The 23,242-nt window shown below is 35.7% G+C and overlaps 3 protein-coding genes and 2 long non-coding RNA genes across 6 annotated transcripts in view; 3 read left to right on the top strand and 2 right to left on the bottom strand.

Annotated features, from left to right (window-relative positions):
• LOC100257130 (probable starch synthase 4, chloroplastic/amyloplastic) overlaps nt 1-1,966 on the bottom strand; it is a 58,240-nt gene extending 56,274 nt beyond the window's left edge. For both annotated transcript variants that reach the window (XR_786751.3, XM_002274680.4), the window contains exon 1: nt 1,698-1,966. Coding sequence is in view for 1 of the 2 variants with exons in the window: in XM_002274680.4 (XP_002274716.1) it covers nt 1,698-1,834 (137 nt within the window). In the remaining variant the exon portion in view is untranslated. The remainder of the gene's footprint in view (nt 1-1,697) is intronic.
• A 7,360-nt stretch (nt 1,967-9,326) lies between these two features.
• LOC100262464 (pentatricopeptide repeat-containing protein At3g14730) lies at nt 9,327-15,912 on the top strand. The gene is made up of 2 exons (XM_019222618.2): nt 9,327-11,508; nt 15,801-15,912. Exon 1 carries the CDS (start codon nt 9,581-9,583, stop codon nt 11,468-11,470), a length of 1,890 nt encoding a protein of 629 aa, XP_019078163.2. The 5' UTR covers nt 9,327-9,580; the 3' UTR covers nt 11,471-11,508; nt 15,801-15,912.
• Nucleotides 15,913-16,216: 304 nt separating this feature from the next.
• On the top strand, nt 16,217-17,317 carry LOC132254444 (uncharacterized). The gene is made up of 2 exons (XR_009466732.1): nt 16,217-16,605; nt 16,697-17,317. It is a non-coding gene; the product is annotated as an uncharacterized LOC132254444 (long non-coding RNA).
• Nucleotides 17,318-20,423: 3,106 nt separating this feature from the next.
• Nucleotides 20,424-22,606, bottom strand: LOC132252503 (probable purine permease 10). The gene is made up of 2 exons (XM_002272168.4): nt 22,531-22,606; nt 20,424-21,854 (listed from the first exon to the last, which is right to left on the bottom strand). Exons 1-2 carry the CDS (start codon nt 22,565-22,567, stop codon nt 20,779-20,781), a joined length of 1,113 nt encoding a protein of 370 aa, XP_002272204.1. The 5' UTR covers nt 22,568-22,606; the 3' UTR covers nt 20,424-20,778.
• On the top strand, nt 21,850-22,964 carry LOC109123316 (uncharacterized). Its single transcript, XR_002031024.2, has 2 exons — nt 21,850-22,309; nt 22,604-22,964. It is a non-coding gene; the product is annotated as an uncharacterized LOC109123316 (long non-coding RNA).
• Nucleotides 22,965-23,242: the final 278 nt, after the last annotated feature.

Here is a 23,242-nt window from a genome sequence, read left to right as displayed (position 1 = left end):
ACTCCTCTCCCATGTACACTCTAACCCAACTCCACAAGTTACAAACAAAATAATTTTTGAGTTTCTGTATATCCAAAGAACCCCCCCCTAAAGGCTAATCTATTTCTTTCCTTCCATACCGTCCAAAAAATACACAACGGGATGGAATACCAGATTTTTTTCCTCTGTTTGACTTGTTGTAATTGATTGAGCATTCCAAATTCTGAAGCTCTCTAACCAAGCGGGGTGTGGAAGGGGGCCTCCTCTTTGCAACCTAAGCTCTACATCACTTTTTGGTTTCCATCTTTCTTAGTAAGGACGCAACTTCCTTCTCATTTCCATCCACTAACAAACCCATAAACTTGCTAAACTCAAGAATCTAGCATAGTGCATGAAAAAATAAATAACTTGGGAAAGAAATTAAAGAAAACTTTGATTCTAAAAATCCATAGGTGGAAACTGTGAAAGAAAAGATCTCTTTTACATTTTCTTAAATCGATTTTGTAATGACTCACTCCTAACCATGTAGATATTATTTTCTCTAGATCCAATGAACCCTCACAACTTTAAAACATGTCTACATAATTAAAAAAAGTTCATATATATAGTGTGAGGAACTTTTTCCCACATCCGATATGGGATATTATAATCATCTCTCATGCAAATACGACATCCTCGTCATATTGCACAAGATTATAAAACCAAACAAACATATACTCCTTGCAGGACTAAACAAATTCACACATCAGTGTCAAGGATTGACTCTAATTGAACCGATCTAATTGAGCCTAAAGCGGTAAATATCTACATTATTGAGAGCAGACCTAGCTTAGAGCAGACAATATCTACCAAGTTGGGAGTGGATCATTACAAATTTTTTCAAATTTTCTAACAAACAAAATCCAAAAGTAAAATGTCAAAATTGATTGTAAATAAATAAAACCTCTGGATGTACCCAAGGGATCGAAGTCTGTACTTCAAATGGCAACCAAGAATCAAGAATTTCAAAAATAAATAAGAATCATGTGGATGAAAAATGGTACTTCAAATGCTCAGAATCAAATTAAAAAAAAAAAAGCAAAAAGTGTCAGTGATGAGCCTAGGCCAAAAACAGCCCTCCTCGTATCTCTTTTGCTTGCTTAGATATTGGTCAATAACCCGGTCCTTCATGTTTTACATTAAAAAATAATAAATAAATAAATAAATCATGCTAAAGTACTTTCTCAAATTTGCATAGACCAATCCGACTTTTTTTCTTTTTTTACAGCCTTTATTCACTGATTGAAAATCTTATTCAACTGGAACTGCAAACAATCAAGCTAAGTCCAATCCCCTAAAATGTTGATCAAAGTTATTCAACTAAATCAATTACGAATTGCTACTAAATCTTTGTCATTTTTTCTAACACCTAAATACACTGCTTAATGACAAACGGTTTGCATTATATCATCAACCTGGAATCGCATACATAAAAAAATAAAAAAAAAGCACAATCGAAACTATCCATAAAAAAAAAATGCACAATTCATCAAACACTAGCAGATTAATCCAGAAGCAAGAGAGATGGGTTGATTGTTTTCCAAAAAATTCAAGAAAAATTAGAGAACGAAAGAGAAAACAACAATCATAAAAAAAAAGTACAATTCAATCCATCCATAACTAGAAAAAAAATTCAAAAAAAAATCAAGAAATTAGAGAAGGAAAACGTCAAAAAGTACCTGAAATTACGGTGCCGCATCTTGCAGGAAGCTGGCAGTAGCCGATGAGAAGGCGCAAGGAAGCGCCCATTCGAGCGTTTGCAGTCGAGACTGCCCCATCCATGGCTCAGAAAACACGTCGATAGCTTCGCTGCCATTGAAGAAGCTCTGCGTCTCCGCTAGAGAGAGGAAGCGTTGCTTGGCCACAACGACTACTTTCGGTGTAACGTTGGGACAAAAAATGGGTATCATGTGATAACCTTTTAGAGAGGTTTTGCATCTATACGAGAATCTGGCGTTACGTGCGGGTGAGATAAGTGAGTGTACTTCCACTGTTGGAGGACGGGTGTCGGTTCAGCCGCGAAAACGCCTTATCTTAAGCCGACGGTCGCAGATTGAGGTCATGAGATCTGATGGTTGGTGATGATTCACATGTAAGGACGAAGAGTTGCCTCCTCTGAGATACACTCTAGTTTTTCTCACGGTACGCAACGCCGTCTGAAAATGCGTTTTCCATCCTAGAACTTTTCATCCACTTTTCTTAATTGCCTCAATTTTTAAATTATAAATTATTTTTAAAAGTTACTTAGTTGATGAATTCAAAATAATAGATTTCACTCTAATTTAGATATTGATTACCTGATAAGAAAATTTACATTCTGCTCTTGAAGAATTTTAGTCTACTCGACTATCTGTTACCTCCATGCACAGTTATTGGGTTATTCGAAACAAGGTTTCATTGAATTTTGGGTGTGGGAGAGTTTTATAATGACCTTTTTGAATGATTGAATTTACAAATTTATCCTTATTTACTCAATTACGTGCATGACATCTGACATTTTCATCCATTGAAACTAACATCATCCAATAAAAAATGCACATTGTTGGTATTTAAGAAGTTTTGAGGGCAATGTATTCAATTTTAAACCTAATGGGATAATATGTAAAATACGTAATAGGTTAAGGAAGTAAAGTATATTAAACCTTTTTTTTTTTATCAAAATAACAATAAATTTTAAATATTTGAATATAAAATAAAATGAAATATAAAAATTGCAATTCTTTTATTCAATATTTTAATATATTCCATGAAAAAAAGAAAAAAAAAAAGTGAGAATTACATTGCTATGGTTTGAATACATCCCAACTAGGCACTCACCCAACTATCAATCATATGCATTACTCTACCTTTAAAAATGAGTCACATTTAATAGATTTAAAAGAAATGAACAACATATAATTCTTCAATTTTCATGTTCATTTTTGTCTTTTTATTCAATCTTCATTTTTCTTTTGTCATCTTCATCAATCTCTTGAACACTTTTATCTTTATTGACATCCAAATACTCAAGTTCAACTTTATGTTCATATTTCAAAGTTTAAAGCCTCATGCATCCATTTTCCCAATTCTTCAAGCACATCAAGGCTTAAAAGCATTTCTAGTACAACTCTTGTCCTCGTATCTCTAACTATATTTGTAGCCATAGAAAAAGCATATTTTGATACTACAATTAAGGGTTTCCAACGGGCGGGCCGGGCCTATGGGCCCGTTGACTGGTCAACGGGCCGGGCCGGGCCGGGCCGAGCTCAAATGCTAGGCCCGCGGCCCGGCCTATGAGCCCGCGGGCTAGCGGGCTGGCGGGCTGGTGGGCGAGCTGGGCAGGCCGGGCCGCGGGCTTTTTTAAATAAGCCAAAATGGCTTTTAAATAAAGGAAGGAAGAGGGGGGGATTCGAACCCCTCCCCTCAAGCTTAAATTTCAAGGCTCTAACCAACTGAGCTACATTTCTTTTGTGCTTATTAAATGAATTAGTTATATATATATAAAACTATAGTATATTATTTTTTAAAAAAAAATTAAAGGCGGGCCTACGGGCCGGGCCTAAATTTAGGCCCGCGGCCCGGCCCGCCCATAAACGGGCTCGGGTCGGGCTCGGGCCGGGCTTGGGCCCGGCGGGCTTGGGCCGGGCCGGGCCTAAAGCGGGCCGCGGGCTTTTTGGAGACCCCTAACTACAATAGACACCGGTGGGGTTAATAGATCATGTGTCATTTTAGATAATACGGGAAATGTGAGTTCATAAGATTTCCATCAATTTCATAATATCAAAATTTTAGATTTCCTTAGGAGATAACTATGAAGAGTAAATAATATCTAAATATTTTGAAAGATCATATTTACTTGAACGACCAATTTATCTATTTCTCCTAACTACTTGCATAAATAATGAATTATTTCTAAATGCACATGGAGTTATAGCACTTGAAGAGACACTATCATATTTAGTCTCATAATATTTATATAAGGTGTTTAATTGTTTGTATACCTTACTCTTTGGTTTGGATGGTTGGTTTACATAAGTAGCTATGAAATTTAAAATATTTCCTACACTTTTAACTTTAACCCTTAAATCCATATAAGTAGCTAAAAAATGGTGGAATATTTTTTCAATATTTTTTTAAAAAAAAAGATCCATTTGTAAACACCCTTCACTAAAAGGGGCACATTCCCTATATCGTTGAAACAGAAAATTAATGTTGCAAATACATATAAGGGTTATACAAGATGTAGGGGTATATATAGTAGAACACATGATAGTAGTATCATAAATTCAAGAAGTTTAAAAAAACAAAACCTTTCTCCTAATCATCCAAAGTTATTTTAATTTCACCTATGTTACCAATTACCATTGACAAAATTTGATAATATGTTATTATACCTTACATAAGATTTTAATATTAGATAGGTGGAATTCCATTTAGAAACCGATATCATAATGAAATTTTCTCTTCTTCAAATCAATTGTTTTACATAAAGCATTAAATTTTTGTAATTTGTTAGGTGGATAAATAAATTGTATAGCAAACTAGATAGACTCTAACGAAAGAGATATTAATTTTAAACCATCTTGTACTATTAAATTAATTATATGATAAACACATCTCATATGAAATATCTCACTTAGTGGACCTCTTCTAATTGTTCTTACAAATAAATCTATGACACTTGTATTGTTTGAAGCATAATCAAATATAATACTAAATTTTTTTCTCAAAATGTCAAACTCTCTAAAAATCATATATAGCATACCCATTATAAGGATGATATATCATATGAAAACCTAATATTTTCTTACTTAATTTCCAGTTGAATCTATATAATGTATTGTCACACATGTGAAAGGGTCATTACTTTGACTAGTCTATGTATCTGAGGTCATAAATATAATACCACTATGATTTTGAAATTCTTAAATTATTAATTGTTTATAATCCTTATAGCTTTTAGTTATTTACCATAACAAGTATTCCCATGAACTCTTTAAAGGGTTAGTTGGACATACTCTTGAATATAATTTTAAATTTTAGGATCTTCTCCAAATATGAATGTTAAGTTCGCACTAGCCATAAATTTAGCAAACCTTTCCCTATTTCTTTCTTGATTGAATATAAAAGTGAGCATTAATGATATACTCAATCCTATTTTAGTTACACTTATTTGGGATTGCCTAGGGTGTGCACAATTTTTTGTTAGCATCTTAGGTCTAAACAATAGAAGCAATACCCTTTTTTTTTAAAATTGATCTTTTAGGGTTAAAACACTAACCTTTAGGTTTGAATGTTCCCAAACCTTAAATTTCAATTGTTGAAGATGACCTTGAAGTTGTTGGAAGTCTCGTAAACCTGCAATTTTCCGCCCGATGACTCAATCTTGTTCTTAGCACATTTCCAATGGGGAGGAATGGAATGTGGAGACTCTGGTTCTCTTTGTCTCTGGATGGTGGAAGACAAAAGTTATAGAAATCTTAACCTTTAAGGGGTATTTATAGGGTTCCTAATTGGACTTAAGTGACTTGAGCCCACATGGGCTTAAGTCACTTAATCTAACCCATATGGGTTCTAATTGATTAATTAACCTAATAGGACCTACTAATTAATCAATTAGCCCAAGTCAGAGACTTTGTCACTTATCCCTATGCAATCTTGCGTAATTACCAAAACGTTCTTATGCACAAAAGTGAACCTAGAGCTAATTTAACCCTTATAATCCATGCCAACAAGGTATATGAGCTTAGAATGGGGACCACTAGGACCCATAAGAGTACTAACTTCCTCATAATCCAATTCTGAAGTTGACTCAACATCCTACTACAGATAATCAACCGAACTTTAGTATCCTATGTAAATAATAATGAGACACTACATGCTTGGGTCCATGATCTACTATCCATTGTGTTCAGTCTCCCCATGAATTGGTGTCCATAATCTAATAAGGTGAAAGCTATCCGCCTTTCAAGACTACCTCTATTATCCTTAAGTTACAAATCCTCCTATCGTGTATTTAATTGACATGTCTTTAACTATTAAAGAGTCTATGTCAAGTTTCACTTAAAGAACTACTATGACCATAGTTTCCATGAATACACCTTCTTAGGATCACCTAAGATTACACTCTGTCTCAATCTCATAAGATATCATGGTGCCTCTATTAAGAATACTTATTGGTACCGACTTCTATCAATAGTGACCTAATCCATAGGGAATATATGATCAATTTACAATCTCACCTGTAGGTCAAAGTACTCTTAACTTTAGTACAAATTCAATATTCTCTCAAGGTTGAGAGATAACACAATGAAATAGTTTGGTGAGGTTATGACTAATTGATAGCCTTAAGTCATGACTCACCATAAATCCTGTCTAATGTGTAGTTCACACTAGTGCACTCATCATGGGAAACTCATCCCGATAACTAAGACCAACCATCCCTCCAATTAAGAGGTGGTGCACTACAACTTCTAATGGGTTGCCTAGACCCATGAACTAGTTGTGAACAAGTCATCTATTTACAAGGAACCCATGAGATCTTCTGTGTAACTCCTAATGTACCTAAGTCACGTACAATGCAAAAAATATTGACAAGAATGCTCATAAAGTATAATACATGGAATAAAGATAGATAAAAGCGAAATTGGAATATCATTAAATAAATAACAAATTCTAAATTTATTATATCATGTTATGCTTTTAAGGGCTCTATCCTAACATTTTTTTGATACATTGTTCGACATGTCTTATAAGTTAACCTGTGCCATTAGTAGCTTTTCAAATATATGTTCTTTTTTTTATAACAATATTTATATTTTACTGGATTTTTTTATTTCTCATCGTATATTTTATCTATTTATTATAGTGAAGTGATTCCATACTACAAATGTGCATCTACTAACCTTAGGTCTTTTGCCTATAAGATTGAGTTAAAGAAGGTTAGAGGAAGGATTAGAGGGAGGGACACTAGTGGAAGTGAGGTTCCCCTCATCCTAAAAAGACTCAAATTCATTACATTCATCAATACCAAAATCAAGGTTTTCAATATTTAGGAAATGATAATCCATTTTTAATGTTAGAGAAAAAAGTAAAGAAAGGTAAAAATAAGAGAACAATTAAATGAAAATATAGAATTAAAAAAGGTAAATGAAATAACTAAATATAAATATCTCAATCATATGATAATGAATACTTGTAGAGTTAGTAAATATCTTTAGTATAAAAGAACTTGTGAGTAATGAATACTTGTGGAGAGTAGATAACTTGAAATTTTGAATTTGAGAACTTATAGAAAATTTAAATTTAGAGAATTGTAAAAATATGGATTGCAAAGAAATTGTAAACAATGTAAAGAAAGAATAGAGAATTGCGTGAGAAAAAATTAAAATGAGGAGGTATTTATAGAAAATCATTGGTGAGTCATTGACTTATTTTCCTTTAAAACTAGTCGTTATAATTGTTAAGAGGAGTATTATAAATATTTGATATGAAAAAATACTAATATTAAGTGATTGACTTATTTATTCTTTAAACTAGTCATTATATAGTTGTTGAGAGAGGTAATATAGACATTTGACATAAAAAATAAAAGAAAAAATTGTTGATTCACTTTTTTACTCCTTAAACTAGTCATGCTATAGCTATTGAGAGTGATATTATAGACATTTAACATGCAAAAAATGAAAAAAAAAATAAAAAGTAATATTTCAATGGGCCATGTGGGCTAGCAGAACGGGCCAACACCATAGGTTGTCTCCTCAAGCTCAACATGACTCAAAGGAGCAAGTCGTGCTAGCACAACCCGTTATAGTAATTAGGTCATGTTAGCTTGACTTGACCTTTAGATGTGTTGAGCCATAGACCAAACTAGATTATCCAATCCATTTGACACCTTTATTGATGACCAAAACAAGTCATCCCTCGGAATAGGTGATAATGCACTTCAATCTCAAATGGACTATCCAAATCCATGAACCGACAAGAACTACTTAGCACTTTGTAAGAAACCTATGACTTAAATTTTCTATACAACTCCTAATACACTCAAGTTATATACAATATAGATTATATAGGTGTGAATGTTCAAATAATCAATTATTGCATAAGGAATGATAAAGGGAAACATAAAACATAAAAAAATAAATTTATAAATGAATCAACCATCTATTACATGTTAGGACTTATATTTTAAAAAATAATTGATTAAAATAAATAAAAAGATTTTATATTTGTAAATCTAACTACCCTCATTTTTTGTGTTAAAAAAAACCTATTTTACATATTGCTCGTGATGTACTAATAGTTCCTGTGAGTACAGTTGCATCAAAAGCTGTTTTTAGTGCAAGTGGAAGAGTAGTTAGTGATAAACGATGTAGCTTAGTGCCGGATTCTATTGAAGCAAATATATGTGTGAAAGACTGGGCAATAGCAAATAAAAAGATATTTGATTCTATTCAAGAAGAAAATATGCTTGTCGATATGGAAAAACTAAAATCATCAAGATCTTCATGGATTTGTGATAGTTCGCCATCACCGCCAAGAGATAATGATTAAAATATTTTACTAAATGTATGTCATATTTTTATTTTTATTTTTGTGGTTGAAAAGTACAGATGATTGACAAATAAGTAGGTGTCAACCTAATTGAGATGTATTTATTTTGTAGTGTTGTAAACTTTTCCCACATTTTCAAATGTAATGTATACATTCAATGAATAAAATAGTTAGCAATGAATATTTTTATTAATGTAGCATTTTCTATTTCTTGAATATTTATATATATATATATATATTTAAGTGGTGGGCCAGCACGTCGGGCTGAGCCAGGACTAAATTGGGGCCCATGGCCCGGCCCATCTAGAAATGGGCTCAGGCCGAGCTTTAGCCCGTTGGGCCGCGCCGCGGGCTTTTTGGAGACTCTTGTTTCTAGTTTTGTACAACTTGAAATAGAATTGCCGTCGAATACACTCAAAGCCGGGGAAAAGTGAGATTTTTGTGTATTTATTTCGATTTAAACTATCAAAGTATAATTTTTCTCGAAAGAAAAAGAAATTAAAATACATGTTCTGAAATATTACATTATAATTTATCAGTTTTTTTTTTTTTGCAACTCCAACGCTGTTAATAATCACGCATCCTCGCTGCTTCGCAGCCTCTGCCTCTCTTTCTTTCTTTCTCTCTCCCTCCGGCGCGATCCGTAGTTCCGATTACTATCTCTATAATCCTTGATCTAGAATTTCCAAATCTCGTCAAAAAATACTCAGTTGTTTTTTCGTTTCACGCAGATTAGCCTTGGGATTTGCTTCTGCGTTTAACTGGTCGATTCAGGTCAGTCAATCTTTTGTTTTCATTTGTACTCTGTTTCTTGTGACTTCTTTTCTTGCTGAAATAAAGTTAGGGTTTTGTTTTTGAACCATGAGATTGGGGAAGGTTTTTGGGTGTGTAATTTGTTTTAGTTTTTCTAGCTTCAAATGATGAGTATTTGATCTGTTGGCTTCCTCTCTCGTTTGTACCATTAAGAAACAAGATACGGGATTCAACTTTTCAAATCCAGTTTCAGCTAATATTGAACGCATATTAAATGAACAAAAGAACGTGCTTCTTTGGAATTCTAATCAAGAAGTCTCCTTTGTTTTTCAACTTCTCTTCCATATCCACCGCAATTCAATCTTTCCAACAACCCTACAATCTCACCACATGCATTGCTTCATTGCAAGCCTCTGCCCACCACAAGAACCTTTCCAAAGGCAAAGAAATCCACTCATATATGCTTATCAATGGCTTCCTCAACTCCCCGCTTTCTATCACAAGCCTTATCAACATGTACTCCAAGTGTAATCAAATGAACTTTGCTTTGTCAATCTTCAGCGACCCCACCCATGAAATAAATGTGTTTGCTTTTAATGCAATCATATCTGGGTTCATCACCAATGGTTTTCCCGAAGAGGGGTTTGAATTCTATCAAAAGATGCGGAATGAGGGTGTTATTCCAGATAAGTTCACCTTCCCATGTGCAATCAAAGCTTGCCTTGATGTTTTGGAGATTAAAAAGATTCATGGGTTGTTGTTTAAATTTGGATTGGAATTGGATGTCTTCATTGGTAGTGCTTTGGTAAATTGTTATTTGAAATTTGGTCTGATGGAGCATGCACAAGTAGCATTCGAGGAATTGCCAATAAGAGATGTTGTGCTATGGAATGCTATGGTTAATGGGTATGCACAGATTGGTCAGTTTGAGATGGTGTTGGAGACTTTTAGGAGGATGAATGATGAGAGTGTTGTTCCAAGTAGATTTACTGTTACTGGGGTCTTATCAGTTTTTGCTGTGATGGGAGATTTGAATAATGGCAGAATAATTCATGGGTTTGCCATGAAAATGGGGTATGATTCAGGTGTTGCTGTTTCAAACTCATTGATTGATATGTATGGGAAATGCAAGTGCATTGAAGATGCATTGGAGATTTTTGAGATGATGAGAGAGAAGGATATATTCTCATGGAACTCAATTGTATCTGTTCATGAACAGTGTGGTGATCATGATGGTACTCTAAGGCTTCTTGATAGGATGCTGGGTGCAGGGATTCAGCCTGATTTGGTCACAGTCACAACTGTCCTTCCAGCTTGCTCTCATTTAGCAGCATTGATGCATGGTAGAGAGATCCATGGGTACATGATTGTTAGTGGGTTGGGGAAGGATGGTAAAGATATTGATGATGTTTTACTGAAGAATGCTGTTATTGACATGTATGCAAAATGTGGGAGTATGAGGGATGCTCACTTGGTTTTTGAAAGGATGAGCAATAAGGATGTGGCTTCATGGAACATTATGATTATGGGTTATGGCATGCATGGATATGGTAACGAGGCATTAGAAATGTTTTCTCGCATGTGTGAGGTACAACTTAAACCCGATGAAGTTACTTTTGTTGGAGTTCTGTCAGCTTGTAGCCATGCAGGCTTTGTGAGCCAAGGCCGTAACTTCTTGGTGCAAATGAAGTCAAAGTATGATGTTGCTCCAACCATTGAGCACTATACATGTGTGATTGACATGCTTGGTCGGGCTGGGCAGCTTGATGAGGCTTATGAGTTGGCATTGACAATGCCAATTGAGGCAAACCCTGTGGTATGGAGGGCTTTGCTAGCAGCATGTCGGCTCCACAAACATGCTGTTCTGGCCGAGGTTGCTGCTCAACGTGTATTTGAGCTTGAACCTGAGCATTGTGGAAGTTATGTATTAATGTCAAATGTTTATGGAGCTGTTGGCCGATATGAAGAGGTGTTAGAAGTGAGGCATACAATGAGGCAACAAAATGTGAGGAAGACACCAGGATGTAGCTGGATTGAGCTCAAAAATGGTGTGCATGTTTTTGTTTCGGCTGATCGAGCCCATCCAGAAGCCCACTCCATATATGCTGGATTAAACTCATTGACTGCTCGTCTGCGTGAGCATGGATACGTACCAGATGTCTAGGGTGGCAATATTAACAATTTGTACCTCTTCCCAGAAAGGTGGGGGTGAAAATTAAATTAACATCTTGGCATAAAATTTCAAAGAGAGAAATAATCCTCTTGAGTTGCATTATTGTGTAGAGCTGCTCTGTCCAGCCTCCCTTACATATGCTGAGTACTAACCACAAAAGACATAATTTTGCAAAATGTCAGTTGAGATCATTCATTTGACAACATTAAACCAGGAGTCTGTTCATGTTTAAGGATAGTGTATCTGATTGCATTACAAAAGAAACCAGAGCCATGCGACCAATTATTGGCTTGCATTTCCAGATTCAGATGTCTCTGTTAGATTTATATCTTGGATATACTTAATGCCTTTGAAAGCTTTTTCTCCATTTGTTCATTACTTCCAAACTTTGCTTTGCATTCAGGTTTTGGGCTGTTTTTGTGGTTCACATTGCCCATTCTCATGTTATATTTAAATTAATATAATTATCATCATGGTTTATGAAAAGTGGAAATTCTTGACATTTTATTCATTACAGCGACCTTCTCTCCCCATTTCATCCAAAACCAGGTCAGCTTAGAGCTTGGACAATACAGTTCTCTGATCATAGAAAGTAGCAATCACGTTTCCATGACTTTTCCTACCTTTAGTTTTGACAAAAGCAAGATTGGCCTCTCACAAGAAATTGACTGAGTGGAATTGGCAATCTAGGAGAGGGGACAAAAGAAGGTTTTGTTTTTTTTTTTTTTTTTTTTTTTTTCTGTGAGCAGCCAACATTTTTTTTTTAATCAGAAGTGAGCAGCGAACATTGTTGCATAACTTTTAGTTGGGAGATGATTTTAAATGAGTATCTGATCAAAAGGGGAAAAATGAAAGGAGATTTTAAATGGCTAGTAATTTTCTGAAAACTGACTCCTACATATATTGTTAGAAACAAGGTGTAAGCAACATTCTAAGGAGACTTCAGAGCATTGCAACTGGAAAAGTGCAGTTAAAATGCTGGAGAATTTGAAATTACTGTAATACTGTTCCAATATTATATTTCAGGACTTGTAGGATGTGAATACTAATGATATCTAAACGTAGTTATGATTAACAGTGAATTTTCAATTACCTGTCAAAAAAAAAAAAAAAAAAACAGTGAATTTTCAATTAAATCTTAGCTGTATAGTGAAAATTAGATTCTTTCCGTCTGAAGCTTCATTAAATTGAAACTCTTGCTGATCCAAGGTAATTTTGTTGTCTTTTACACCATGCTAATATATTATTCCTTGCCCAGGTCTTAGTAAATAGCATAGGCAGTGCCATGCAAGATCACTATCCTAGTGAACTCCCTAACCCCTGGACTGAAAAGGAAAGGAGAAGAATAAACTCCTCCATTCAATGCTAGCCTTAGGCTTGACTACAAAAAGATCACAACCTTATTTCATTCCCAATCACTGTTCGTTCATCCCCAAACCCTTGAACCAAGTCCTTCTCTGGTGTCTAAAGTTGTTTTAATTTCTAATAGTAAATTAACTAAATACAAGCTTGGCACTAAAAGGGAATTTACCTGCATCCTTCTTTTTTTCTTACCCAATTAAAGAGTGAGTCCTTCTATAATTGAAGAGTGAATTATCAAGTGGGTAGATTTGCTCCAATCAATAGCAGCCTTCTGAATTTATAAGTTTATTTTATTTCTTCTTTGTTATGCTAGCTTGTTTCTGTAATAGATTAAAAAAGCTTCCAAGAGATTGTCAATGGAGGAGGGGACGAAGAGAGGAAAACTCACATGGTAAAATGGTAGATTTTGTTCTCTCCAAAAGGTTCAGGAATTAAAAGTTCTTATTCTCAATAGTCCCTTTCTAGGAAAGTGGTATTGGAGATTTGCAAATGACAAAGATGGATTGTGGAGGAAAGTTGTAGAGGACTGTTTTGAGGTAACGGAGAGGTGGTGGTGATTAAAAGAAGGTGTGGGGATTGTGGATCAAGGATTTGAGGAGAGGATTGGATGGTTTTTTGGATGCTTGTGGTTTATACCTCTGTAGGTTATGGTTTTAGGACCAAAGCCTGGTCCCATGTTTAGTATGGGAGTCTTCTTTCAGGGATTGTTTCTTGGTGATTGTTGTCTTGGTTTGCCAATAGTTACGCTCTGGTGGTGGATTATTGGAGTGTGTGAACAGGGAAAGTGGTCTTTGGAGTCTGATGTTCATTAGAAACTTTTAGGAATGGGACCTTGAGCCAGTGGAGAGTTTCATGTCTTGCAATTTTCAGTATGCTGTTAGAAAGGATAAGGGTGATGGTTTTGTGTGGAAGATCTCCAAGTGGGGTTCTTTTTTTGGTTAAAATTTTCTACTGGATGCTATTGTCAAGATCCAATCCTTTTTGCTTTCATCTTTGCTGTGGGATTCTAGCATACTGTCCAGGGTGGTTTCTTTTGCATGGGAAGCTGTTATGAAAAAAATACTTACTAGAGGAGCAGAATCTTAATAATATTGTTGTTTCTTATGCCAGCAGAGAAAGAAGTCTACTAACCTAATCCTCATTCACTGTTTCGTTCTCAAAGATCGGTCTTTTGTCTGACATCTTTGGAGTTTCTTGGATGCTACCTTCATTAGTTAAGAAGCCCTGGACATTCTGACAAGGAAGTTCTATGAGGAAGAATGAGAGGAAATTTTGAAAAACAACTACAGTTTGTCTTCTTTTGGTCATTTGGAAGAAAAGGAATCAGGGACTCCTTCATGGGTTGGAGATTTGAGAACTAAGGATGAAAGATATCTTCCTTAAGTTTTGGTTTGCCTGTTCTAAGTATTCTCTCAACAAGAGTAGCTTGTCATTTTGGGACTTGATTGATAGATGGGGGTGGCCAAAGGCTCTTTGGTTGATAGTGTTCAGTCTTTTGATTTTTCTTTCTTTTTTCCCTTTCTAGCACATGGGTGTTCTATGTATACATCTAATGTGCTAGGGTTTCCTCATTTTTAGTAGTCTTCATATATATTCTATATTCTGTTTGCCTCGATAAAAGAATCATCACATATTTGAACATTAAAGTGATAAAAAAAGGTGATTCCTTTACTACAAATATTTTTTCCATGTAAACAAGATGAGAATACAATATTCATTAGTGGCCTAAAACAAAATTAAAATTATAATTGTTGCTATAATTCTGAGTCAAAAAGAATAGATTTTTATCACAAGAAATTTGATCCAATGCTATAAAAAAAATTTGTTCTTGATTAGAGATAATGATTGTTATGCACCTTTTATGTATGTACTATATGTTTGGATGTCTGTATGTATTTATGTATTCCTTTTTGAAGAATATGGGGGAAAGAAAAGGGCATGGGGTTAAGATCTCAGGCGGAAAGGAATTTGGCTTCCCATCTTGAGAGGGAATTACGGAAGCTTGAGTGCACTGTTAGTTACAATAGCTCTCCGTGCTCCTTCAGGGGAAAGGGGAGGAATAACAGGGGTTCTACAGTTGTCTTGTGAGGGAGTTGTTTTGTTTCTTATGAGGTTTCTTGCGGGGGGTGGGGGGCGGTGTTGGTTTTATTGAGTAGGGTGGTAGGTTTTTTGCTTTTTCTCTCCCCTCTTGCTTGACTTGCCTATCCTTGTATACTTTGTGTGTACTCCGATGCGCTGTTTTGCAAGTGCTTTTAATATATATTTTTATTTACCTATCAAAAAAAAAAAAAAAAATTATGTATGCCTACATGTATGTATGTATTTATATATGTATGCACACACTTTCTCTATGTGGTTGTGCATGAATGCAATTTATTTTATAAGCTTTATGTACAAAGTGTTTTATTGATTGCATAATATAATATACAGTCAAGTTAAAGTAATGCCATGCATATATGAAATCCCATTTTTATTATTAATTGTCTGACTGGGCAAATCATGCTGAACACATGAGTTGTCATGATTTTCTGTAAGAATTTATTATCTTTAATAATCCAAGCCTCTAGTACTCCAATGCGCCGTTTTGCTAGTGCTTTTAATATATATTTTTATTTACCTATCAAAAAAAAAAAAAGAAGTTATGTATGCCTACATGTATGTACGTATTTATATATGTATGCACACACTTTCTCTATGTGGTTGTGCATGAATGCAATTCATTTTATAAGCTTTATGTACAAAGTGTTTTATTGATTGCATAATATAATATACAGTCAAGTTAAAGTAATGTCATGCATATATGAAATCCCATTTTTATTATTAATTGTTTGACTGGGCAAATCACACTGAACACATGAGTTGTCATGATTTTCTGTAAGAATTTATTATCTTTAATAATCCAAGCCTCTAGTTTGGTTTCCTTTTTTTGACCCTCTTTCTATCGTTGTTTTGGCTTCAGACTTATTGAAATGGAAAAAGGCAATGGTTGTTGCTTCTCTGCAATGACATCGAATCCTACCATCCTTGTTCTTGTTACCATCATCACCGTTATTTTGACTCGTGTTCTATATATTATGTATCAAAGCGGCAAACCATTGCACAATACTGCTCCACAATCTGTCAGTACCCTCATTGTTCTAGGTTCAGGTGGGTCTTGAGTCTGCTATCAGTATAATAATGATAACCGTTATTATCTTCATCCTCATAATTGCCTATGCTGCTGATGTAGGGGGTCACACAGCTGAGATGCTAAATCTCTTATCCATGCTGCAGAAAGACAGATTTACACCTAGATTCTACATTGCTGCTGCCACTGATAATATGAGTCTTCAAAAGGCACATTTGATGGAGAAATCCTTAGTTGATATGGTAGATTACATTTAACTAGTCTTTGTTTGTTACCTATTAAAAAAAAACTAGTCTTCGTTTGTCTTAATTGCTCCCCTTATAGTACATGTGAAAACCTTTATGTGGCCATGCCAACCTTGTGCAGTGCCATCTGTGTTCCTGCATGTGCTTAATTTTTCTTTTTTCACTGATGTCTCAGGGCTTGCCATTTTTCATATCATCTTTGTTGCTGATAAGTTTTGAACCAACAAATGGGTTGAATTTTCTCTAGGTATTTCACACCTTAGTTCCATTTGGCTTTTGATGATATAGAGCTTCTTGAGAAGATTGGCATCATGGAGTGATAAAAAGGATATTGTCTCAAAGAGTGTGAGTTGATTTTGATCATGGAGATATCCCAACTTAAACATTCCTAGGTATCCCAGTGTTTAGGTTGCTGAAGCTCCCAAGACTTCTCCGTTGGAATGAGAAATATCTTGTGTTTAAATGTCATCTACTTATCTACAGGGTAATTTCTTTGAGAAGGAGCCAAGTGACTATGTTTTTTTCTGAACTTCTTGGAAGTAAATGCGGAGACTTGAGAGCAACAAAATAATTTTCAGAGATCAGTAGTTGCTGTTATCATGTATCAGGTTCAAGGTAAATCTAGAAAAAGTTAGGAGCATGAATGATTCTTTGTGGTACGTGTGTGTTTTGTTTTTCTTCCTTTGATGAATTTTATATAATCAACTGGCCTGTGAGGAGATTCTGCAGGGCTTAGTATTGAGAAATCCAAGTAAGTGTGAGTTTTGTGGGGACTTAGTGTTTTTATGTGCAGATGTTCCATGTGGGTGGTCTAGGTCTTCTTTGAGGTGGTGAAAGGCAAAGTAGTCTTAGCTGCAGAGGTCAGATGGTAGCATTCTTGTTGCTCAGTTGAGCAAAATATTGGAAAGTGGATGAACAACAAATGTGTTGTGTCCAAGATGGATGTGGAGGGTGTGAGCCTTTCTCTTGTCAGTTTGGAGTTAATTTTCTATCTTGATTTGTTGTTGTTTGGTTTATGCTGAAGTGTGTTGTTGCCTTGCCAGAGGCAATAGTATTGTGAGAATCCAACTCTTCTTTAGTATTTGGGAGGAGAAAATTAACAAATCAGTTGCTTTGAGTCTCATTGGGCCTTGCTTAGATGCTACTTAGGCTTTTTTTTTTTTCATTTGTGAACAGCCTTGGAGGAATAAAATAGAATGTCTAATTTAAATTTTGCAGGATGTTGTTTTGTTGTTTTCTGTGTGTATTACCATCGGAACCCAAAACCAGATATCCTGCATGTGGCGTGGTAGCCCATGTATAGTCCAGAATGAAGTGGAAAACAGAATTACTAAGGCAAAAGCAAATAATCCTAAGATAAGAATCGAACTCTTAAGATAAAGGATATATGTATTTTAAAAGATTATAACACATCAAAACCATAACAAAAAGTATGCTGCAGAATAAAACTTAAGTAAACCAAGTCAAACTCCAGATCTCAAATAAAAGCTCTCAGAAGGTGCATTATACATTGAAGATATCCATCACAAAGTAACTGAATTTAAATGGCAACTGTCTGAATACAACTCAAACAGGAATAGTATCATAGCTACAGACATAACAGAGAGTCTAAGATGGGAAAACTACACTCTGAATGATCTAATGGCACAGAATTAAAAAATCATAGTAACTAAATTGAAGGCACCAAATCACTTGGTGTAGAAATTAAAGATTAAAACTAATTCTAGATTTCAGTGACTTAATATGTTGTAGTTGTTGAGTTGTCAATCTTCTGTAGATTCATCATGTACATTAGTAGTTCCTTTTCTCTTGATAGTGGAGGGAAGAATAGCTAAGAAGATGTGAGCATTTATGTCTTTGGATCAATTCCTGCATTGCTTCCATCAAATGGACCACACTCTATTTTTCTTAGTACATTTTCTTTATTTGATCTTTTACATGTTAGCTCTTTTCTGTAGAAAGTTAAAGCCGATTATGTTTTTCTTTGGATTGTCCATGTCAAAGACCATTCAATCTTCCCTTTCTTTTCCTGTGAACTGTTGCTGTTTTATTCAGAAAAATTTCTTGAGTTAGTTGTGACTTATTATCTCAGACGGGGGGTGAGGCGCTTGAGAGTGCTCAGTTCATGCAGATCTATCGAAGCCGGGAAGTTGGTCAATCATATATAACTTCTGTGGTGACTACCATCATTGCTATTGCCCATGCCCTATGGATAATGATTAAAATCAGACCTCAAGTGGTGCTATATCTGTCCTTGTACTTCTTGTCTTTTTTCCCAATACTTGCAGTTACTTTGGTCTTTATCTGACTTTAAGTAATTCAGTGGAAAGTTTTGTGTTCTTCCAGATTCTATGCAATGGTCCTGGGACTTGTCTTCCTCTATGTGTAATTGCATTCCTTTTTAAGGTTTAGATGCTTAACCTTGAAAGCCTGTTTCATTGTCATCTGGATAATCTTAAAATTTGAATTGTTGCTTCTTTAAGATGGTCATGGAATTCATCATTCATCATTTTCTTTATGTTCCTTGCAGGTAGTGGGGATTAGATGGTCATCTACATTTTATGTTGAGAGTATAGCAAGGGTGAGGAGGCTCTCTTTAAGTGGCTTGCTTCTATACAAGTTACACATGGCTGATCAGTTCTTTGTGCAGTGGCCACAACTACAGAAGAAATATCCTCGAGCTCACTATGTTGGTTGTCTCATGTAGTTGATTTTGGGTACTCACTTTAACCTGCAACTTTTTGCAGTATAATCTGAATCTTTGAAGTCTAATCTTCTGTATGCTCACCCTCTCTCCTCCCACCACTTTCCCTTCCAAAAAAAAGAGGAGGAAAAAACAAAAAATAAGTCCAAATTACGTCTGTTTTAGTTCTATATCTCAAACAGAAGCTACTACAATATTCTGAAACTGAAAAAAGTAGGTGTTCTGTGGGTCTTATCTTATTTGGAGGAAAGAGTGATGACCCTGTAAAGCTCTTTGTAAGGCAAGTATGATGATGACCCTGTTGAACAACTAAGTTTATGTTTTATTTTATATAACAAATGCATTTTTTTAACACAATAAAAATTGATTCTAGCATACATTGAATGAGTTCATCTTACTTACTGTTGTTGTAATTGCTTTCATTATCTCACTATCCTGATGAGAAATTTCTAACATCATCCTTGCCACCTAGTTAACCCATGCAAAGCTGGAGAGTCAGTTGCGAAGTAGGGAGACAAAAATGAAATAAGAAGGGATTCAACTTTGGAACTAACAGATGGGCTGAAACTGCGGGAAAACTGAAGAGCAGTAGATTATCATATCCAAGATGACTATAAAATTTCCCTTAATATCTTCTTGAAAGCAAGCTGGATTAATGAAAGCGTCAACCCATATCCAGATGATGCACAAACAGTGCATAAGAACCCGATAATGCACTTCTTTTTGTAGGACTTCTCATGGTCTAGGGACTTCTCATGATCAGGTTGGAATAATATGGTTGAGGACACAGTGAGAAGGACTAGAGAATTGACTATAAAAGGAGTGAGTGAACTTCTGTGAATTGATGAGAAAGGAGAAGAGTGCATTAAGGCCAATTGGGTTGCATTGATGAGGGAAAAAGTGAAGACAGGGTGCGATTGCCCAACTAAATACATCATGCAGTTTCCTGCAAGTAGTACTCCGAAGCAGACACAAAGCAATGGAAGGGTTAAGACAGAAATTTGGTTTGTCTTGATATTGTCTTTAAGGGGGACCTTCGTTGAAGCACAATCTTCCCAAGAGCGTACCCTGACCAGAAAGAACAGAGAGCGAATAAATGGCCATTTGGAACCACCTCATATATCCTTGGATATGTGGGACTGTTGATTGTTGAGATTTGCCTTCTCCATTGAGTTTTTTCCTTTGGCTTCCTGAACTGGTAAAAACACACAGCAGGATTAGGATAGGAGAAACAATGCCAACTTACCATAATAGTGTAGACAAGTTCACGTCTTACTCCAACTATAACTCATTGTTGGACTCGTATATTTTTCATATAGGATTGAGAAACATGTACAAGCAGCTTTATTCAATCAATGTTGAGTTTTGCATGATCCTAGGGATAAGCCAGTTTGATTCTTCTAGGTATGATTTTCTTAGAAAAAAAGTTCCTTCTCTTGACTAACCAGTTTCTAAGTGGTTGGATTTGTCATTGGAGGACAAAGTTACAAATTTATATTGGATGGCGTTTTCCTAATCTTGTTAGTTGATAGATATTCCATTATCAATGGCCTTTACCACATCATTTTAATAGCATTTTAGTAGCCTTATGCAGATGGTTCTATTCCTTTCAGCCACCTTGGTAGCAACCTTTTTTGTTTTGCTCCTTGTTTGATGCTGCAAACATGGATTATGAGTCTCTGGTTAGATTGTTAATCAAATAAATACGAGGTGATCTTGAGGAATCATTTCATTTTCAGGACAGCAGCTCAAGAGAAGGAAGTTTTTATCTAGGAAAAGTAATTGAGGAAGAAAGCAACTTTAATAGTCTCACTGCAACCAAGCTTGTCTAATTCATCTATGAACCTCTTCTGTAGGAAACTTAATCAACGTTTGTATTTTCAGCCTTGGAATCATCTAAATAATGTTGATAAATATATGAAACAAAACCCCAAATTCCCAACAACATAGCAATCACCTTCACTCCATCCATCTTGTCATGGAAAAAAACTACTGCTAGAACTGGAACGATAGGCAATCCCAGAGTACTAATCACATTGGAGAAGAGGGAAGACACCTCAAAAATCAATCCGAATAGACCCACAGAAAAAACTGCCCACCCCACGGCTGTCCAAAGCAAAATCATGAGATAGGATACTTTCCCCAGTTCAAAGTCCCCCATCTCTCTATTCAGACTCTTCCAATCTCCACTGGCAAAAAGTCCCACCATGGCAACACAGGTTGCAACTAGAGACTGGTAGATTATCAAATCCAAGATCACTGTATAAGTCTCCCTTTTTAAAATCTTCTGGAAACTGAGCTGTATCAGGGAAAGCGCCAATCCTGATCCAGCAGATGCACAAAGAGTGCATAAGAACCCTATAATATACTTTCCTTTGGCTACTCTCTTGGGATCTGAAGAATCACCAGTTTGGAATACAAGGAGAGTTGAGGAGGTGGTGAGAAGAACTAGAGAATTGACTATGAAAGGGGTGAACTTCTGTGAATTGAGGAAGAAGGAAAAGAAAGCGTTGAAGGCCAGTTGAGTTGCACAAATGAGTGAATAAGTAGAGACAGGCAGATATGAGAGACCAACTGAATACATCATGCAGTCTCCTGCTAGAAGAATGCCGAGGGAGACATAAAGCAGCAGAAGGACTAAGGCTGAAGGTTGGCTTGTGTGGCTATCACTTGTCCTGGGACTTTTGGGCAGTGAGAGACAGTATAAGGGGAGGAGGATTGGAAAACCTGCAAGTTGCACTAGTGTTGCCAACCATTTGCTTTTTCCACCTTTCTCAAAGTACAATCTTCCCAACAAGGTAGCAACTGTCTGGCCAGAGAGGACAAAAAGCGAATAGATGGCGATTTGGAGCCACCACATATACTTTCTGATTCTCGGTGTCATTGTTTGGAGAACCACATTTCCTTCAGCAGAGTTCTCTTCTCTGGCTTCCTGACCTGGTAAAAACTAAAAACACATCAATCGGAGAAACAGTTGGAACTTCAGAATTTGAATGCTGGGGAACGCATAAATATGGTAAAAATATATTACTAGTTTGCATTTCATCCTAGACCTGTTTACTCTCCAAGGAAGGAACATATTTTTGCATCATGAAATCTTGAAGGATTTCTTTTTCACGTGCATAGAACTTGCGAGTTCTTTGATAGAACATAGAGAAGGAAAGAGAACATAGGGAAGGATTTCTTCTCTTCTTCTTTTTTTTAAAAAATTTTATTTTTATCCTGAATTAAAAAAAAGTCTTGTTTTTTGTAAATTAAGGCCCTGTGTGGAGCTTGGAAAGAGCATTCTTCCATTTCTTTTCTTCTTTCCAGATCCAATATCCTGCAAAGTGTTGGTGCTGCGAAGGAGGAGATACTTTGGATTTCTTCTCCTTTTGGTCCAAAGAGAAAAGGTAAGAAGATTCCAAACTTTGCTTTAAACAACCTCAACGCAACCATGAATGATAGATACAACTATTTAGCTCAGCTGGGGAGTGTGTTTTTCAAATATTTGGAAACCAAAACAACATATGAAACATACTCTTTCATAGTTTGCTTCTCTTTTTCCTCAATTTCCTCATCAACCAATCAGAGGGTGCATAATTCATTTAGATTGTTGGAAAAACAAACTTACCCATGATCTGGAGCTGTAGTTCTCTAGCTTCCCCCATCTCAAAGACCCCAAAATTCCTCAAAAATGATGCCAGGGCCAGAGAGGCAGAGGAAAGCTGGGGAATGCAAAAGATGATGAAACTGAAAAGGATTTTTCAGCACGGATGAAACAGGCAAGAAATGACAGCAACAGGGAATTCAAGCAAGAAGATTATTGTAAGCACGTATAACTGATTTTTCACTTTGATAAGTAGGCTAAGGCTTTGTGCATGGGGGGTTGCACAGCATATAAAAAGGCAGAAGCACCGAACACAACACTACAATAGCATGATCCAAAGTCCAAACTGGGAGTCCAGCTTTGGTTTCTTGCTTCATTAGTATGGCTAATCAATGTTTCCAACTGGTTTGAAGCACTAACCTACAAAACTCTCTTTGGAATGGATGGCTATTCTATTATTATTGGTGGTCCTGCGATTAAAATCCTTGTAATTGCATTTTGATAATGGGATATTATTGATGATCCCCTTCGCCCGTTCGGTTGATTCTGATTTTTAATCTGCTTTGCCTTGATACAAGCTTTGTTTGTTTCCCATGAAAATAGGGAAGTGTTTAACTTCATTAGTTGACTAGGTGAGGATATATATGGCAGTGAGGCTAATGAAGAACCATTGTCAGGATGTAGATAAGCATTCTTATTTCTGGAAAGTGAAATGAATTTTGTCTCGGCTCTTTTT

This window comes from Vitis vinifera, chromosome 10 (assembly GCF_030704535.1).
Source record: "Vitis vinifera cultivar Pinot Noir 40024 chromosome 10, ASM3070453v1".
Classification (NCBI taxonomy): Eukaryota; Viridiplantae; Streptophyta; class Magnoliopsida; order Vitales; family Vitaceae; genus Vitis; species Vitis vinifera.
This window is presented reverse-complemented; position numbering and strand designations above follow the sequence as displayed.